This window comes from Amphibalanus amphitrite, unplaced genomic scaffold (genome assembly GCF_019059575.1).
Source record: "Amphibalanus amphitrite isolate SeventyFive unplaced genomic scaffold, NRLGWU_Aamphi_draft 000662F_arrow, whole genome shotgun sequence".
NCBI classification, from domain to species: domain Eukaryota; kingdom Metazoa; phylum Arthropoda; class Thecostraca; order Balanomorpha; family Balanidae; genus Amphibalanus; species Amphibalanus amphitrite.
Genome location: NW_024882156.1, coordinates 210,675 through 228,146, shown reverse-complemented (window position 1 = coordinate 228,146; position 17,472 = coordinate 210,675). Strand labels below are relative to the sequence as shown.

Sequence of the window (17,472 nt, the reverse complement as noted above, 5' to 3'; positions counted from 1 at the left end):
AAAGCTGTAGGCCTGACAGCTCTTCCCGCGAAACCTTTTTTTGGGTCGAAAATGGCAAAAATGACGTCACTCTGACGTCATTAGCGGCCAGCCTATCATAGCCCTTGGAAAAATTTTGGTCACCATGTGCGCTAGCTGCTCCCGGGAGCGTACTGAAAGTTTGGTGACGATCGGCGCAGCGGTTCTCGAGATATATTGAAAAAACTAAAGGGGGCAAAAAAATGCCCCCCACCGCCTGGAAGGTTAACCCGCGCCCCGCTGGGGGGGGGGGCAGAATCTGCCCCCCTCCCGTTTTTCGCCAATAACTTCTAAACGCGTTATGCCAGCAACGTCAAACTTTCAGTACCTTATCATACATCAATTTGACACGTTCCCTGAAAATTTGAGCGAAATCCGTCAGAAAATTTTTGAGAAATTGACGTTTTAGTGCCGTCATGTTCGCCATTTTCGCATCAAAAACGGCAAAATTTCAAACGCCGCTAACATCTTCATTTTTAAAGGAATCAAGACGTAACAAAAAGGTTATACGTGATTCTACTTTGTCTACCAAATGGCTATCTCGTTTTTTTTTTGAAAATTTTGGATTTTGACCCAATTTTTTTTTCAAAAAACTGATTTTTTTGGGAAAGTAACTATAAAATCCAAAATTTTGAGTGTATCAAAAAACCGGAATATATGTCAGAGATGTGGTCTATGTGCACCTACATACCAATTTTTAGAAGAATCGGTTCAAAAATGTGGGAGTTATTCAAAATTTTATGACGTCACGACATACAAAAATTTTGAAAAATGATTTTTTTGGAAGTTCTAGACCTCGTACGGAAACAAAAATAGCACCATTCGATTCGCCGTGAAAAACTGCATCAGATAGACACCTTTTTAGGCCTTAACAACCAACTTCAAAATTTGACCTCACTTGACCTGACCTTGACCTGACCTCGACCTGAAATTCATCCAGAGGTGGTCCATATCACTTATTGAGTGTGCCTATTGAATTCTATGAGTAAAATGACCCATAAAACATGTGTCGCACATACCCTTTTCTATATTTTGTTTTTGGTGACCTGACCTGACCTGACCTGACCTTGACCTTGACCTTTGAATGACATTGTATGCAACGAATATTGTCTTGGTAGTCTAAGGACACGTTTTGGGCAATCAGGCTCAGTCCATTCTTCGGCAACTACGGTGCAAGGCCGATACTGTAGAAACTTGCATTTTGTACCCTTGACCTGACCTTGACCTGACCTCTGACCTACTTGAGCAAAAAAATTTGGGCTCTTAAGATCCGCCTTGTTGAGAGCTTTTGATTGCCGTTTTCCCCGTCTTTCTACGACCATCGGTTCGGAAGTTAGACAGGGGAGGGCAGAATCTGCCCCCCCCAGCAGGGCGCGTATGGCTGAATAGCCCAGCGGGGCGCGGGTTAAGAGGCACTGCATTGCAATGCTTTGCAACGTCTCATTGGCGAGGCCGTTGGTGCTGCTGGCAGGCCTGTGGTGCCCCTGTTAGGCCTCTGGTGCTCCTGACACTGTCAGGGGCACCATAGGCCTGACAGGCCTGTGGTGTCCCTGGAAGGACTGTGTTGCCCCTGGGCCCTGACAAGCCTGAGGTACCCCTGACAGGCTTGTGGAGCCCCTGTCAGGCCTGCGGTGCCATTGCTAGGCCTGTGGTGCCCCTGGCAGGCTATGGTGCCCCTGGCGGGCCTGTGGTGCCCCTGCTAGGCCGCTGGTGCCCCTGGGTCCTGGCAGGACTGTGGTGCCCCTGACAAGCCTGAAGTGCTCCCGACAGGCCCGTGTAGCCCTTTACAGGCCCAAGGTGCCCGTGCGAGGCTGGTGATGCCCCTGTGACTCTGCCTGTGAGGTCGATGGTGCCCCTGGCAGGCCTCCTGGCAGGTCTGTGGCGCCTCCTGGCAGACCTGTGGTGCTCTTGCTACGCTGATGGTGCTCCTGCAGGTCTGTGGTGCCCCTATCAAGCCTGTGGTACCCCTGACAGGCCCGTGGTGCCCCACAGACGTCCGAGTCGCCGGCCCGACCCGCGTTACGGCCCCGTACGACTGGTCCGCACATGCTATCCCAGCATCGCAACACTAGGCCTGTGGTGCCCCTGATAGGTCGGTGGTGCCTCCGCGCCCCAAGGGAGGTCATGATTGACCCATATCACCCCCTCCTTTGGATCCGCCACTGTGATCTGATCACAACCCAAAGAAATAAATAATCGTATAATCATCAGCTGCTTCCCTTGTATTCAGCATACGAGAAAATTGACAACACTATTGCCGGCTGGGTCATTTATGACCCAAGGATATTTATCGAGGAAAAATGCTATCCGATGGCGACAAGAAGGGCAAAAATATATATCATGCCTTTTTCAGACAAATTTAAATGCCAGGTGGACGATCATTCAACAGATAGTAAAGTGCAAACATGATATAATATTACTTTTTGGGGCGGCGCGCCATCGCAAGTGACCGGCGGCTGTGCAGTCCCGTCGTCTTTGGCTCCAGAAACTTCAGTGGACAAGCTCACACAAGTTTTATGCGGCTCCGACGCTCGTCACTGAACCCACAAATCCAACAAAACACACGCACAAGTTCCTCAAAGTGCTACTTGCCTCCATTGAGAAAAAAAATTAAGATTTTGCTTTTGGGTCATAAATGACCCAAGCGGCATTAATGGGTTTCTGACGCTTCGCACGTGTCGTCAACAATTCTCGTCCCCTAGAGATACTTGCACGAACATTAAGGTAACCGGCCTGTTAGCTTGAAACGCCGCCAAAAACATACTGCTCCATGGTATAATCTCTTCCATGCGTGTGACCGGTCTGGAGCCTTTTCGCATTAGATCGTTGCGTGTTTTTATCGATATAGGATCTCCATCGATCTTAGAATTTGCGATCTGAATGATGGGGTGGAGCAAGATTAGAATGGGTCTGAGCCAGGACAGTAGAATCGGAGTTGAACCCAGAGTCATCAAAATCTTACTAACTCCGACTCCGGAGTAGAATCGATATCGCTAACTGAATGGCTCAAAGTTATACCCGAAGCGGAAGCTTGTCTGCCGAAAAATAGCCGTTTTCACGACGGGCTTTCTGGCGAGTGGACTTATATGGCAGTGTTCGCCATGGGCCGGGCCAGCCAATCGGTCATGGGCTGGGCTGGGTCACGGGCTGGGCTGGGCCCTCAAAATAAATAATCGATGGGCTGTGGTGAGTGTGGATGGGCTGGGACAAGGACTGTAAAGTGGACTCAGAGGTTCGCGACTGAGCTAAAAACAAAAACTAGCTTATTACTGTGCAAGACTAAAAAAAAAACGAATGAAAGCATATATGTGCAATGTGCATTGTGCGTGCATGCTGCTCCCAAAAGATTGTTTCTTTGCGCCTATGGGTGATATATGTAATGCCTGTTTGGTGTCCATGATCCATTCATTTTTGACGGGCTGGTCCGGGCTGGACGGGCTAGACCGGGCTGGGCTTCAACAATTTTACTATGCATGGGTTCGCGCTGGGCCGGGCTGTCAACCCATGGGCCTGGGTCGGGCTGGACTGGGATTTTGCGGCCCGTGGCAAACACTGTTATATGAATTAAATCTACAAAAATATCTTTAACAGCAAATATGTTCATATCATGACTTTATTTTAGTGTTTTAACCCTCGCATTGTAGGGGTAGTTAGATGGACCCGCGTCCCGCCCCCTCGGTTTTTCGCGAATAATCTCGCTCAAAAAGCGGACGATCGCGACGAAACTTTCAGTACCCCAGAGTTGATCAATTTTACACATGCTCTTTTTCTTTCATGTACTTGACCCAAATGACCTTTAACCCCTGGCCTTTTTCTCGAGACCATGTTTGACCGAAATCGCGATTCAGCGTATGTCAGATCACATTATCCGCGCGTTTCCAGTCTTTTTTGTGTGTTGTAAACGTCCAAACATGTCAAATGATGTTCGACCCATGCGGCATGCATTACGGTGGGTGCCAAGGTCACGTAAAGGTCAGGTCAGGGTCATTGATCTTTGAGGACCTTGATTCACTTTTTCGAGTTTTACATGTTCCTGGCATCCGTTTGAACATTTACTTAGTAGTTACGAGTGAGCGAGCGCAGCGAGCGAAGCGAGTCTTTTCAATATAACGGAAAAAATCTCAGTATGAGCGGCCCGGCCCGGCCCGGCCCGGCCTGTAACGCTTTTGAGAGGCTTATATCTCAGCAACCGCTAGACCGATTGGCCTGCGGTCTTTTTTGCTGGGTAGCCCCACCCCTTCTTCCCCGTAATTGACTACTTTTGATACATCTCAGTGACCGTCGTGGCACGTGCCACGTGAAAAGTCAAGGGTGTTCAAGCTGTTTTGCAAAAGTAGTGATTTTGAGAGGCTCGTATCTCAGCAGCCGCTTGAGCGATTGTCTTGCGGTAATTTTTGTAGGGTAGCTGCATCCCTTCTACCAAAGGTCGGATACCCTTGATCTATGTGAGTGACCCCCACTGCACGTGCAAAATACAAAAAGAAGAGGTGCCAAATTTGTTCCCATTTCAATAACTCGGTAATTACTGGGGCGATTTCGCTGAAGCTTGGCTATACAGGTAGGCAGCCACCAGGCTATGCATTCCCATGTGTTGCGGTTAAGGTGCTACTGCACGACGTGCAGTGCACGTGCGCACGTGCAGGGGGCGCTTCCAGATCTCGAGAACGGCTGGGCCGATTATTTCAACATTTTTTCTTCAAAAAGCGGCGCACAACTCGGGAACCAATCGAGCTGCTACCCGACTGAAGAACCAATAGACGCAGCAAAACGGACGAGAAGGCAAACGAAAGAACGCGACGAGACACTTACGATGAGCACCTGAAAGTTGAATTTCAAGGTCACAGGTCGGGTCAAGGTCAGATCAAACACATGAAATTGGGCTTTCAGTAGCATGGGCCCAAAACACCTCTGGTGACGTGACCTTTGACCTGACCGAAAAAGTGACCTAAGTATAAATTTCGCCATTATTCCTTACGCTTTTTCGAGCGTCGCTTCCCCGTATCGCTACATGGCCCAGGAGCCGAGCTAAAAGGGGGGTGTTCAAACACCCCCGCCCACCAGCAGGGCGTGTAATTCCAGGACCCCCAGCGGAGTGCGGGTTATGAAATGCATTCATCATGGTCGTGAAGTAGTCTACAAGAAATTGCCAAGATTCCATTCAAGATTTTGGAAACCGTAGAACGATAGGTAATCAAAAATCGAAGATGGCAATTTGATTGTACATGGTAGGCTGGCAGTCCAATGACGTTTACGGCATGTCTGTATGTCTATTCTGTGACTTTTTACCCATGATTTTTTTTAAAACATGTGTCGTTTTTGTCGAAAACTCAAATCATGACGTCACTAAAACCTCGATATCTTAAAAACTTGGACCGATTTTTTTTGGAAACTGTCACAATAAATTTCTATAAATTCCTTACATGTACCTACCTACACAAAATTTGGCACAAAAAAATATCGTCCCTATGCTTAAATTCTGCACCAGCAACATTCCAAGTGTTCGTGCTTACAAACGAGCCAATTGTCTATATGGAGTCATTGACTCTCAGCTGCTCCCGGGTCATGCGCATCGCCTCGCCGACTGAGCGTATGCCAGGCTGAGGCAACAAGCCAGCCCGTCACCGCAAGAACGGCGCTGCCTCCCTCCCCCCTCCTCCCGACCCCGTCCCCCGACCGGCGCGGCATTCCTCAGGCCAAAATAGTGACTCCCCTCCCTCAGCTGACCCGTCCTCAGGTGCGGTGTACACTGGACAAATACCTCTGCCGGGGCTGACGGGGTCCATGTTTGAACAAGGGATTAAGGGAAGCCTTCAAACATCTCAGACGAAGTTTTCGCCGAAACTACCAGCTAGCGCCATCCACCGGTAAACGGCGGTACTAAACTTCATTCGCTAGTTCCCGAAACGACACACCATGACCGGCTCTTCAACCTCCCGGCTGCTAGCCACATGGGGGGAGTGTGGGGGAGAATTGTGCGATCGGTGAAGAACACTCTGAAGAAGGTGGTGGGTCCACAGGCGCTCACAGACGAAGGGCTTGTGACGGTGCCCACTGAAGTTGAGCACATGGTCGACAATCAACCCCTGATCCACGTCAGCTCGGAGCCGCCAGACCCAGAAGTTCTTACGCAAAATCATTTTCTGCTCGGTGGCGCGTCGAGGCATCTCACGCCAGGACTCGGGAAAGACAGAGACATACTGCAGCCGACGCCGATGGAAGCATGTCCAAGCCGTGGCGGAACATGTGTGGAAGAGGTGGACAAGAGAGTACGTACCGACTATCATCCCGAGGAGCAAGTGGCGCAAAGAGCAGAGAGTCCTGCAAGTCGTGGACTTAGTGCTGGAGGCAGAACCAAACATGTCTCGGGGCTCATGTCCATTGGCCCACATCTGCCGCGTGTTGCCGGCAGCGGGTGGCAGAGTCCGGTCGGCCGAGCTTCAAACGGCTATCGCGAAACTGTACACGCGACCAGCCACCAAGATCTGCTTCTGAGAAGAGGAATGCAAGTGAAGGTGTGCAGACGGGGAGAAGGAGGATATCGAGAAGATGAAGGAAGACGAAGAAGGAAGAAGACGATGAAGTAGAGGACCACAAGTGAATTGAAGCTGAGAACGAGACGAATCGAGAGGAGAAAAGTCAACGCATGGCGAGCGAGCGCCGTGTTGGTCGGCCTGGTCTGGCTTGGCTTATTCGCTCGGCAAATGTCTGATGTCCATGTGTGCCCCTTACTAGTGAGTAGTCATAGGAATAGCGTATGAGAAGTTTGTCGGTCATTTGGGTGTGTTCGGAACGTACGACCGAACACAGGGGGGAGTGATGTTGCCGACAAACTAGGCAAATGTCGCGCCGCCGATGCCGAGCCGAGCCGCCGCCGCGCCGCGCCTCACCCCGCCCCGCCGGTCCCGCCGCCGGGCCGGGCCGCCGCCCGCCCAGCGGCCACCTGTCGCCGCGCATAGCTTTTTCTGAGACAGAAGCAATGGGCCATATCGACGCTGCGAACGGTGGACTGGCGTCCCCCTGTGACCCTGCGACCCGGCTGACCTGTGACCTGTTCCGAATGGGGCCGACGGGGCCCTGGGCCTGGGAACTGGAAGGGTGTGTGAGGGGACGCGGCGTGCCGGCCGCCCTTTTTGTGCTCTGTGTCACGACCCCTGTATCGAGTGACATTTTGGCCGTGTATTTGAACCGATACCGGGCTCTGCTCGGTCTCACTTCACTGTTAGTCGCCGACGAGTTCACTTCGCTCTCAAACGGGGACGGCGGCGCTTTGCTGCCGCTCACGTCTAACTTTTCTAACTACTGTGTCCGTGCTGTACTGCTGCCATCTCGCCGTCTTCGGTCAATAGCGAACTCTTCTATTTAGAAGACTGTGTTTAAGTGGTGGTGGTGTGAGTGAAACCGAAGTGGCGAGTGGAGGAAAGGAGAGCGGCGCGCAGCTCACAGTTCTCACGGTGGCCGGGTCTACTCACTATTCCTATCAATCCTCTGTCATCCTACATTATATGCATGCCGCGAGGTGTGCTCCTTATGCGCTCTGAGACGGGCGCTGTTGAACGACCCAACATGCATGCCGCGAGGTGTGCACCTTATGCGCTCTGAGACGTGCGCTGTTGAACGACCCAACATGCATGCCGCGGGGTGTGCTCCTTATGCGCTCTGAGACGGGCGCTGTTGAACGACCCAACATGCATGCCGCGAGGTGTGCTCCTTGTGCGCTCTGAGACGGGCGCTGTTGAACCTTGATCCGTAAATTATTCATCCGTGTTTATTCATTTACCGATTAGATACTTCCCTTCTTCATTATTCGTTCACTGCCTCTATTAATCCTACATCCTCTCAAATTTCCCCCGGCCGCCAAACCCGAATGCTGCGAGACGTAACAAACACACATACAGTCCACACAAGAAAGCCAGAGACGTCCGCAACAGTCGCCTTAAATGCGTGACACATGCCATACTCGCCTGACCTATGTGTGGCGGCGTACGTCATTACCGAGTTCGCTTTAAAGTCTTCAGTTGAACTAGTTCACAGATCGCGAGGTTTGTACTTACGACATACACCTAAAAGGGTGTTGGCTTATCGCAACCCGGGGAAGGGACTGGACCGAATTCTGCTGTGGTTCTAATATGTACCTATTTTCCTTTCGATGGTTTGTGGGTTTGACTCGACCTCATGCAGCTAGTCGCTCGACAGTCCTATTTACGCGACGGTGAAACCCTTTTATCACGTGCGGTGCAGGTGCCTGCTTCCGACGGGTTTTGCCGGTTTTGGTATGGTTTACAATTGTTTTCGACGAGTTTTGATATTCTTCGATGGTAGTACAGGACTTCTGTTAGATTTATTGATGTTATTTATTTGAATGTCCCATTTCTGATTCTACTAAAGAGCAATCTTTACGTTCGTCGTAGTCCCAACCTTAACCCACAAAATCATCCCAAACTCGTTGTTTTGTGACCATGGTCCCAAATGGCTTGGACCTGTCAGTACCTACACGCACATCCTTTATTTGGTTCATGGGAAATGCCTGTCTGTGTTCAGTATTCATGACGTATTCCAGATGTGTACATTTCCGCTAGGTATATAGATCGAATGGATGTGTGGGGTAGGTGTTAAACAAATCATTTGGATTTCGCACATTTTATTTTACCAAAGGATCGTATATTCTTCGTATGTGTACAACTATACAGATAAACGTGCCTTTTTAACTAAACGACAAATAATTGTCAACCGCTGAAACAAAATCATGTGACTCCTAAGTCCTAATCCACATAAGACGATGATGATGACCGAACACGAACTCATGCGAAGCGTTGATATGCACATGAAACGATAACTTCGAGTTCTCTTCCATCGCACACGAGTATGATGTCGATTCGAGGTAATTTTGCAATAGGTAGACATAGGTACATGTTTCCGTAGACGCACTTGTCTAACCGAATTGCTTCGCCCTTGTTTTGTGTAATTTCACCAAAACACGGTTCTGGTCTGATGATGGTCGTTCAGTAGAAATGTGAATGGCTGTAAGAGAGATGAAACATGCAGACATAGGTATGCTTGCTCAAAAACACACATGGAACTGAATGGCTGATCATTGTCGAGACGTGTCAATGCAAATAAATACTGACCACTTGCAAGATAGTTACGTGCACATCGACAACATGGACCTAAGCATTTTCCTTCGAAAGACGTTTTGCAAAGGCCCTTACGAAACGAGCCGGGTGCAGGCACATCAAAAACTACATACGTGAACCCCCCGGTTACCAGAGACATAAGGCGTCCAGTTTCAAGGCGCCGCAGACGGCAGTCCTTGTGCGAGAGATCACAGTCAGGGACAGCGCGCCGCCAGGCCACCCTGAGCAGGACTATCCCCGCCGTCAGCAGGCACGGCGGTCAAGGCACCCGTTCCACGGCACTGTGTGCAGACGCGCGAGCCACCGCTCTCCATCCGTCAGGAAGGGGCTGGACGACCTTCTTGGCGGAAACTTGTCCGTATCCTCTGATACTTCACCGTTTTTCTCACCGTCCATCGCTTTTCCATCGTTTTCTCTCTCCTAGCTTTGAGAGTCCGCGAGCATTTTTGTTCATTCCCCAATGAGTAAAAGTTCGTCCAGTCTCCCAACCCGACATGACTCCCAGTCTTTCCGAGAAACAACGCTGTGAGTTCAGGGAAGTTTGGCAGCGTCGTGACGTGACGACATCGGACTACTTCTTCATCAGTCCACTGATCACGTCGATGGGCACGGGGAAGATGATGGTGGTGTTCTTCTCTGCCGAGATGGAGTTGAGCGTCTGCAGGTAGCGCAGCTGGAGGGCGTTCGGGCTCTCGGCCATGACGTCGGCGGCCTCCTTGAGGGCGCGGGAGGCCTTCATCTCGCCCTCGGCGGCGATCACCTTGGCCTTGGCCTCGCGGCTGGCCTCGGCCTCGGCGGCCATGGCGCGCTGCAGCTCCATTGGCAGCCGCACGTCCTTGACCTCGACACGCTCGACCTTGACGCCCCAGGCGTCGGTAGCCTCGTCCAGGGAGCTCTGCATCAGGTGGGCGATGGTCTCGCGTTGGGCCAGGATGTCGGACAAGTTGTACTGGCCAAGCACCGTCCGAAGAGTGGTGGCCGCCAGCAGATGTGTGGACGATGAACTGTTCTCCACATTCGTCACAGACACCGTCGGCTCGAAGATTCTATAGTAGACGACGGCATCGACAGATATGGTCACCAGGTCCTTGGTCAGAATCTCCTGGGGAGCAACATCGAACGAGACAACTCTGAGGTCCACACAGCGGAAGTTGTCGAGGCAGGGCAGGATGAAGAACAGTCCGGGTCCCTGCGCGCCGCCGGGCGCCAGCCGTCCCAGCCGGAAGATGATGGCCCGCTCGTACTCCTGCACCACCTTGATGGTGAAGCAGAGTGACAGTGGGAAGAAGCAGATGACCAGCAGCCAGGAGAGGAAGATGAGGAGGGCCTGGCAGCCGCCGCTGGTGTTCTCGTCGCTGTCGTCCTCTCGGCCCATGACGCGGGGCGGCGGCCGGGCGCCCGGCGAGCTCGGCTGGCGCGGCACCAGCTGAACAGTCGGCTCCGGCTCCGGCTCCTGGCCTCCCTTGCTGAACTCGTACTCGGCCGTGGCGCCCATCGTCGGTGCTCGCGGCGCCCCACTCGTGTGCACGTGAGAACCGCTCCGCCGCCTCGGGCTCACTGCCGCACCGGCTGCGTCCGCAGGTCACAACCGGTGCGAGCGACTTTAGCGAGTGTCATTTGAGCGAACGTCATTTGAGCGAACCATTTTCAGCGAATGGCAATTCAGCGATTATCAATTTCATCGATTATCAAATATAGCGATTATCAATTTTAGCGAAAGCTATGTTTCAGCGACATTTATTTCGTCGACTACAATTTGAGCGACTGTCAGTTCAGCGAAACATTTCATCGTCCTGTAACGGTGGATTTTTTTTTCTTTTGCGAGCGTACCTATCCGTACGAATGTTTCCGGAATTTCTCATGGTTTTCCAGAACTGGATGGCGGATGTCGCGCGTTCAAAGGTCAGACATTGAGCTCCAAATTTAATGCTACTTTGTCAAAAATTCCAACGGTTCAATTCCCCCCCCCCCCCCCCACCGCACCCTGCTCTTTGTTAATAATGGTGACCAAACGTTTGTTCAGAGATCAATATTGCTTTTGCTTTTTTCGCGAAATTGCCCCGCTTGAATTTGGATCAGTTCCCCATGTTGTAAAATTTGTTCTTGCCCCAAGCACCGTACGAATGTCCAGGTATTTGGGTGAGGTCCCTGAAACATAGACTGGATTCCCCTGTGCCATCTCTCTAGTTTATTATTGGTCCTTGGCATTCCTTCCGTCGCCCTATCTCTCACGTTCCGCATTTTCAATTCAAATTTTGCCCGCCTCCTTTCCCTCCCATGCACCCCTTGTTGGTCGTCCGATGTACATATGTATGTGTCTTCAAAATTCAAATGATGCGTAAAGAGGTGCAATAATTTCCGAAAAGTAGCAAATGATTGACTTTCGTCGCGTTCGGTCTTTCGCTGTAACTGCATCGCTCAATTGGTCTCCCACTGACCACCATATATTCGCTCAATCTGGTTTCGCTGATTCTGGTCCTCGCTTAAGTTGATAATCGCTGTGACTGAATTCGCCGACTTGACAATCGCTGAAAAAGCCAATCGCTTAAATTGATAATCGCTGAAAATGTTTCGCTCAAATGTCGCTCGCTGAAATGACATTCGCTCAGGTGTCGCAGAACCGGTCACAACACACACCGGACGTTATTCGCCGGCGGAATCGATCGGCGTGCAGCGGCGCGTGCCGTGTGGGTCGATATTGCGGCTGTGCGGTCACTGTCGGGAGCGTCCGCCGCCCTCCCCGCTCGGAGCCGTCGGCCGCAGTGCCTGCCGACGGCGCGGGGCTCGGCCGGCGCCGGCCGGCCGGCCCGGCTGCTGCACGGTGGGTGCTTCCATGCGCCGCCGCCACGTGACGCCACCGACGGACCGGCGCCGGCGACAGGGCGCTGTCAAAATAAATCCGAAATTTCGACAGGCATTGGGTGAGACGCTTATACTACGCATTCGAGTGATTTTTTACTGTCTGCAGACAGTGATCGTGAGCCAGGAATGATACCTATAAATGATGCGTAACAACCCTGTTTACCTATATGCTGTTACCTATATCCTCTTGACTACTCGGCTTGAATTTTGACGAGTTCAAACGCAAGCCTAATATATATGGCAGGTATTCGTGCTCAGAAGACGGATTTTAGTAGCATAGCTAGTAGCTACCTACCTATTTGTTTTGCGAAAACTTTCTGTTTTTAACATCGTGAAAGTCCCACCGTTTCTAAAATGCTGCATTATTGCTGCTGATAGCCCGGGTCATTTGTGGCCCGCCGCCGCTGTAACTCGTTTCCCGTGACCGCAGCGCAAGAGGCATCTGGCGGATTTCAAATCGTCATCAAAAATGCATCGAAACTCGAAAGTACGCGAACTAATGGCCAGGCGTCTGCACAATAGCTGACCAAAAGCCTCCAGTTTCCCGTTTGAACCCGTGAAATGGAAGTGGTGCGGCGTTGGCAGTCGTGCAGACTCGATCGGCACATCAAGGGGTGTTAACGGGCACCGCACACTGCTGAGTGCGGTGTGTGCGGTACGTCCAGCAGGCGTGGGGGTAGGGGATGGGTAGGCGGTTCTGACGTCACGGCTGCGTGCGGTGAACGGTCCGCTGTGTCCAGTCCCGACCGGCCACAGCGATCGCAGTGTGCGGTGACGGAAGGCTGACGTAGGGACGCAGTGGGCGGAGCTCCGTGGCCTGTGTGCGGTGCGACCCGCACACAGGCCCCGTGAACTGGTGATGTGCGCTCGCTCGCTCTGCCGGCCGGCGTCCCCCGCCGCGGGAGGCGGGGCTCGCCGCTGTTATACCCGGCGCGGCGGCGCGCGCTCAGAGCCGGCGTGTGACCTTCACCGGCGCCGCCCTGTGACGGTGGCGCCGCGCCCGGTGGCGTGCCGAACTACGCCGGTAAACAGCGCGTCCGCCGGTCCGCCGGGCACGCCGCGCCGCGCCGCGCCGCAGTTCGGTGACCGTGGCTGGCCGAGGCCGTGTGTAGCGTGCAGTGACGGAGAGACGGAGACTGCCGGAGCGGCTCACTGCCACACCGGTGTCTGAGGACTGAGCCACCGCGGCCATCTGTGCCGAGTGCAGCGCCACGTGGCGCGAGACAGCCGCGGAGAGGGTTACCGGAGCGACTGAGTGAGCGACCGGAGCGGCGTCCGCGCGCCAGCCATGGCCGAGGGCGGCAGTCAGGAGCTGCCGCTGCGCAAGTCAATCTCTGAGCACGGCTCGGAGCCGACGGTGGACCTGGTCACCGGCCGGCCGACCAACCCGGACCGACCCAAGCCGCGCGTGCTCGGCAGGGACGACGAGAACCCGCCGCCGGACGGCTGCTGCACCGCCTTCCTCACGTTCATCTCTTGGCTGCTGGTCATCTGCTTCTTCCCACTGTCGCTCTGCTTCACCATCAAGGTGGTGCAGGAGTACGAGCGGGCCATCATCTTCCGGCTGGGCCGGCTGGCGCCCGGCGGCGCGCAGGGACCCGGACTGTTCTTCATCCTGCCCTGCCTCGACACCTTCCGCTGTGTGGACCTCAGAGTTGTCTCGTTCGATGTCGCTCCCCAGGAGATTCTGACCAAGGACCTGGTGACCATATCTGTCGATGCCGTCGTCTACTATAGAATCTTCGAGCCGACGGTGTCTGTCACAAACGTCGAAAACAGCGGCTCTTCGACGCGACTGTTGGCCGCTACAACGCTTCGTACTGTGCTGGGCCAGTACAACCTGTCCGACATTCTCTCCCAGCGCGAGACCATCGCCCACCTGATGCAGAGCACCCTGGACGAGGCTACCGACGCCTGGGGCGTCAAGGTCGAGCGTGTCGAGGTCAAGGACGTGCGGCTGCCAATGGAGCTGCAGCGCGCCATGGCCGCCGAGGCCGAGGCCAGCCGAGAGGCCAAGGCCAAGGTGATCGCCGCCGAGGGCGAGATGAAGGCCTCCCGCGCCCTCAAGGAGGCCGCCGACGTCATGGCCGAGAGCCCGAACGCCCTCCAGCTGCGCTACCTGCAGACGCTCAACTCCATTTCGGCAGAGAAGAACACCACCATCATCTTCCCCGTGCCCATCGACATCATCGGAGGACTGATGAAGAAGTAGTCGGAGCTTCCTGAACATGCCGGAAGTGTCCGCGGATTACAGACCCAGCAGCGGACTGCTGCTTCACGAGGACACTTCAGAGGCCGATCTGACGCCGAAAGTCAGTTGGATCATGTCCTGGGACAGCCGGCTGATGACCTGTTACAGCCGACTCATGACGTGGTAGAGCCGGCTCATGACCTGAAACAGCAGGATCGTGACCTGGGTCAGAGGGATCATGACCTGGAACAGAAAGTTTTCTGTTTGGACTTATCAGAGCCGATCGTTTCGTAATAACGGCTGAAAACGAAAAGAAGATAACTGATGTGCCCACTGTCGTGGCGCTTGAAGTGAGCATAGACGGACGCACGGACGCATGGACAAGGATCCGCTGATGCCGGAGGTGAAAACGCAGGTAGCGGACGAGAGAGTTGGACCGTTACCGAGTTCGGCCTTCTCGGCTCCGCTGACTGCGGGCGATTTTGTGCAGTGGTGTCAGCAGTGCTGACTCGTGTGCACTGCACCGATACGATCTGAGTGGAGTTTTCTCCATCTGATGACAGGGTCGTGTGCGCGTCCACTGCGATCTGAGTTCGGGTCGCCAGCTTCTTTTCCCGATTGGCCAGCAAATAGCTCTTCTGATTGTGCGGAAGCTTGTTACGCGTAGGTATAGAGACTGGAGCTCACTGTGGCTCTCATTTGGTGTTTGATTTCTGAGCGCTTTTAAGGTGCACTAGCTGTAGATCACTGGTTACAAGTGGCCTTGTCAGGTGCCTATGAAATGTGAATGAAAATATTGGTTTTGGACTTATGGTTCTTTGATATAAATTCGAGCAGGCTTCAATGAGCTGCAGCTATATTTGAGCTCAATCACTTCAGCTTTGCGTTGGTATTATGGAAAGCTGCACCATCCACCATATTTTAGTTTGTTCGTTATCCTGCTAGGACATATTCAGGTCCACCATATACTTTTATGAAGGATATGCCGTGTTGGACGTGCTTTCGTTGCATGCATGCCTGTGGTCAACCGCTAGTTAACCAATATCGCTGCCTTCTGCGTGTACAATGCCTAATATCATTGAGCCGAGATATATTCGTCACATCGCACAATCATTTTTTTTTTTTGTGTTACCGTCACCTGACCTCTCCGTCGCACCTGCTTGTTTAACTGTTTTGTATGCTTCGCTTACGGCACTACTATTTTCTGTAAGAAAATACACGTGAAGTGACGGCCATTGTTTCCAGCCACAGTTAATAGCCTCAGTGCTGGCCGGCCGGCGCGCCCGGCTCCCCTGCCGGGACGGGGCGCAGAACAGCCGCCCCCTTCTGGCGGCGCCGCGTCCGTCTCAGTCTGTACGTGTGTACTGTGGTAGGTAGGTAGCAGTTTATGGCAGCCGGTCGTGCTTATCCCCGCACGTTTCGGCGACTGTGCCGAGTGAGTCTCTGAGCAGCCAACAACGGCCGACGGGGACACGGCGGGCACTGAGGGAGCGCTGTGTCAATTCCCCACAATGCGCGCCAAGGCCGTCCGCCACAAACGCCCAGCAGCGGCTCCGCGCGCCACGTCAACGCTCACTGGTGACGAGTTTAGCTCGGGACTGGAGGTTACATATTTAGCTGACCGACAGGTCCCCCTCCCCTCCCCACAGCGGGACTGGATGTGTCGTCAGTATCTGGCCGCCCGACCCCCTCCCCTCCCCTCTCCCGGCGCGGGCGGCGTGTGCAATGTGCACGCCGCTCCGGTACCGCTCCGTGTTCGGTGCTGATGCACTCTGTGCTGCCCGGTCTGTCCAGTGGCACAGTAGCCGGTACGTGCGCTGCACACGTGCACGATACGTTCGTCTCGGTCTCTGACGAGCGTAGCGCGGCCTGGATAGTCCATATGGGGCCGTGATTCCATTGGAGGCCGAGTGTGCTCACCGCTCACTAACAGACCGGATGGGAGCACGTCTGCAGCTGTGGCGGCGTGAGGCAGCAAAAACACGCGGCGACTGCGCCCGATCCGGGCCCGTCCCCAGCCCGTCCGGGCCCGTCCCCAGCCCGTCCGGAGCCCGTCCCCAGCCAGCCGGCGCCGAGGCGCCGGCAGTCGCCTGGTGGGGTAGTCCAAACTGCGACTGGGGTGGGGTAGTCCAAACGGCGGACTCATGGCGTGCCCCGCTGGGCGGGGGAGGGGCTGGGCCCCTCTCCGTGGGGGTGAGGACGGGGGCAGATCGGAACACCTGCACCGCAGCCGTGCCCGCCGGGAAGGGATTAGGTACTGTCCCGGCCGCCAGACGGCAGGAAACCAGTTCGAGTGTGGTTACATAATGCATCGACTCGACTGACGCAGTCTCGGCTGAGCCCATGTATTTGCTTTGGTTATGATGGTGTACTCTTGTAGAGTGGATTGTGGCGTGGATTAGCTGTTTGGTAAACGCTTTTATAATCGGTCGTGTAGGTAATGCCTCTATCTGATTTAGGGAAGACCAGGGACGCTCAGTCGAATGTATTTCCTTCCGGGTTCTCTTTTCTGTCTGAGGGAGGCTTGCATTTCTATCCTAAATATTTGCTTACTACACTGGCTTATGAGAAGCTGATACATATATGCATACTTCTCTTGGTGAACTGCGGCGTTGGGCTTTATTCATAAATCTGCCGCTAGATGGCGTTAGAGGTGAGCGCCTGAATGTAGGCTGTACCGCACGGCCGGCTGCCCGTCTCTCCCACGGTATGGCTGGTCGGACGGTGTTATGTAATCGTAATGAACCGCGCCGACGCGATGTCTCGCTAAGTCAACCATAGTGGTCAGTGGTCACTTTGATTGGAAAACCGTGCCTCTGGCAGTTCAGCTGTTCGGCCGGGTACAGGAGTAGCTCTGTCATGTCCGGGTACAGGAGTGTCTGTCTGTTCCGCCGGTCCGCGGGTACAGAAGCGTCTCTGTTCGGCCGGTCCGGATACAGGATGTGAATCTGATTTGGCCCGAGCCGTTCGGGTGGTCTGGTGCCAGCGATGGTGGCCTCTCCGTAATCTGGGGATATTTCGCGCTGGGGTCTGCCTGCTGCCAACCATAACTGTTACCTACAGGCAGTGGGTATCGGGTGCCAGTGTAAATAAAAACAGAAATGTCTGACGCCATTTTAGAAACACTCGACAAATTGAAGTCGACGGCAGTCTATAGCAAATTAAGCAAAACATATTTGTTAATCTTGGCCCCAGCTGACAGTCTTTGAAAAGATACGAGCATTGGAACCAGTTTACCTTCAACGTTTATTCAAATCGCACTTTGGATGA

The 17,472-nt window shown here is 53.6% G+C and overlaps 3 protein-coding genes across 3 annotated transcripts in view; 2 read left to right on the top strand and 1 right to left on the bottom strand.

Moving 5' to 3' along the window:
- Window positions 1-17,472, top strand: part of LOC122364226 (titin-like) — a 94,097-nt gene that overhangs the window by 19,237 nt on the left and 57,388 nt on the right. The window lies entirely within an intron of this gene.
- Window positions 8,627-11,949, bottom strand: LOC122364221 (band 7 protein AGAP004871-like). The gene is made up of 2 exons (XM_043334409.1): window positions 11,781-11,949; window positions 8,627-10,738 (listed from the first exon to the last, which is right to left on the bottom strand). Exon 2 carries the CDS (start codon window positions 10,642-10,644, stop codon window positions 9,721-9,723), a length of 924 nt encoding a protein of 307 aa, XP_043190344.1. The 5' UTR covers window positions 10,645-10,738; window positions 11,781-11,949; the 3' UTR covers window positions 8,627-9,720.
- LOC122364222 (band 7 protein AGAP004871-like) lies at window positions 12,820-15,433 on the top strand. Its single transcript, XM_043334410.1, has one exon. The coding sequence runs from the start codon at window positions 13,300-13,302 to the stop codon at window positions 14,221-14,223; it is 924 nt and encodes a 307-aa protein (XP_043190345.1). The 5' UTR covers window positions 12,820-13,299; the 3' UTR covers window positions 14,224-15,433.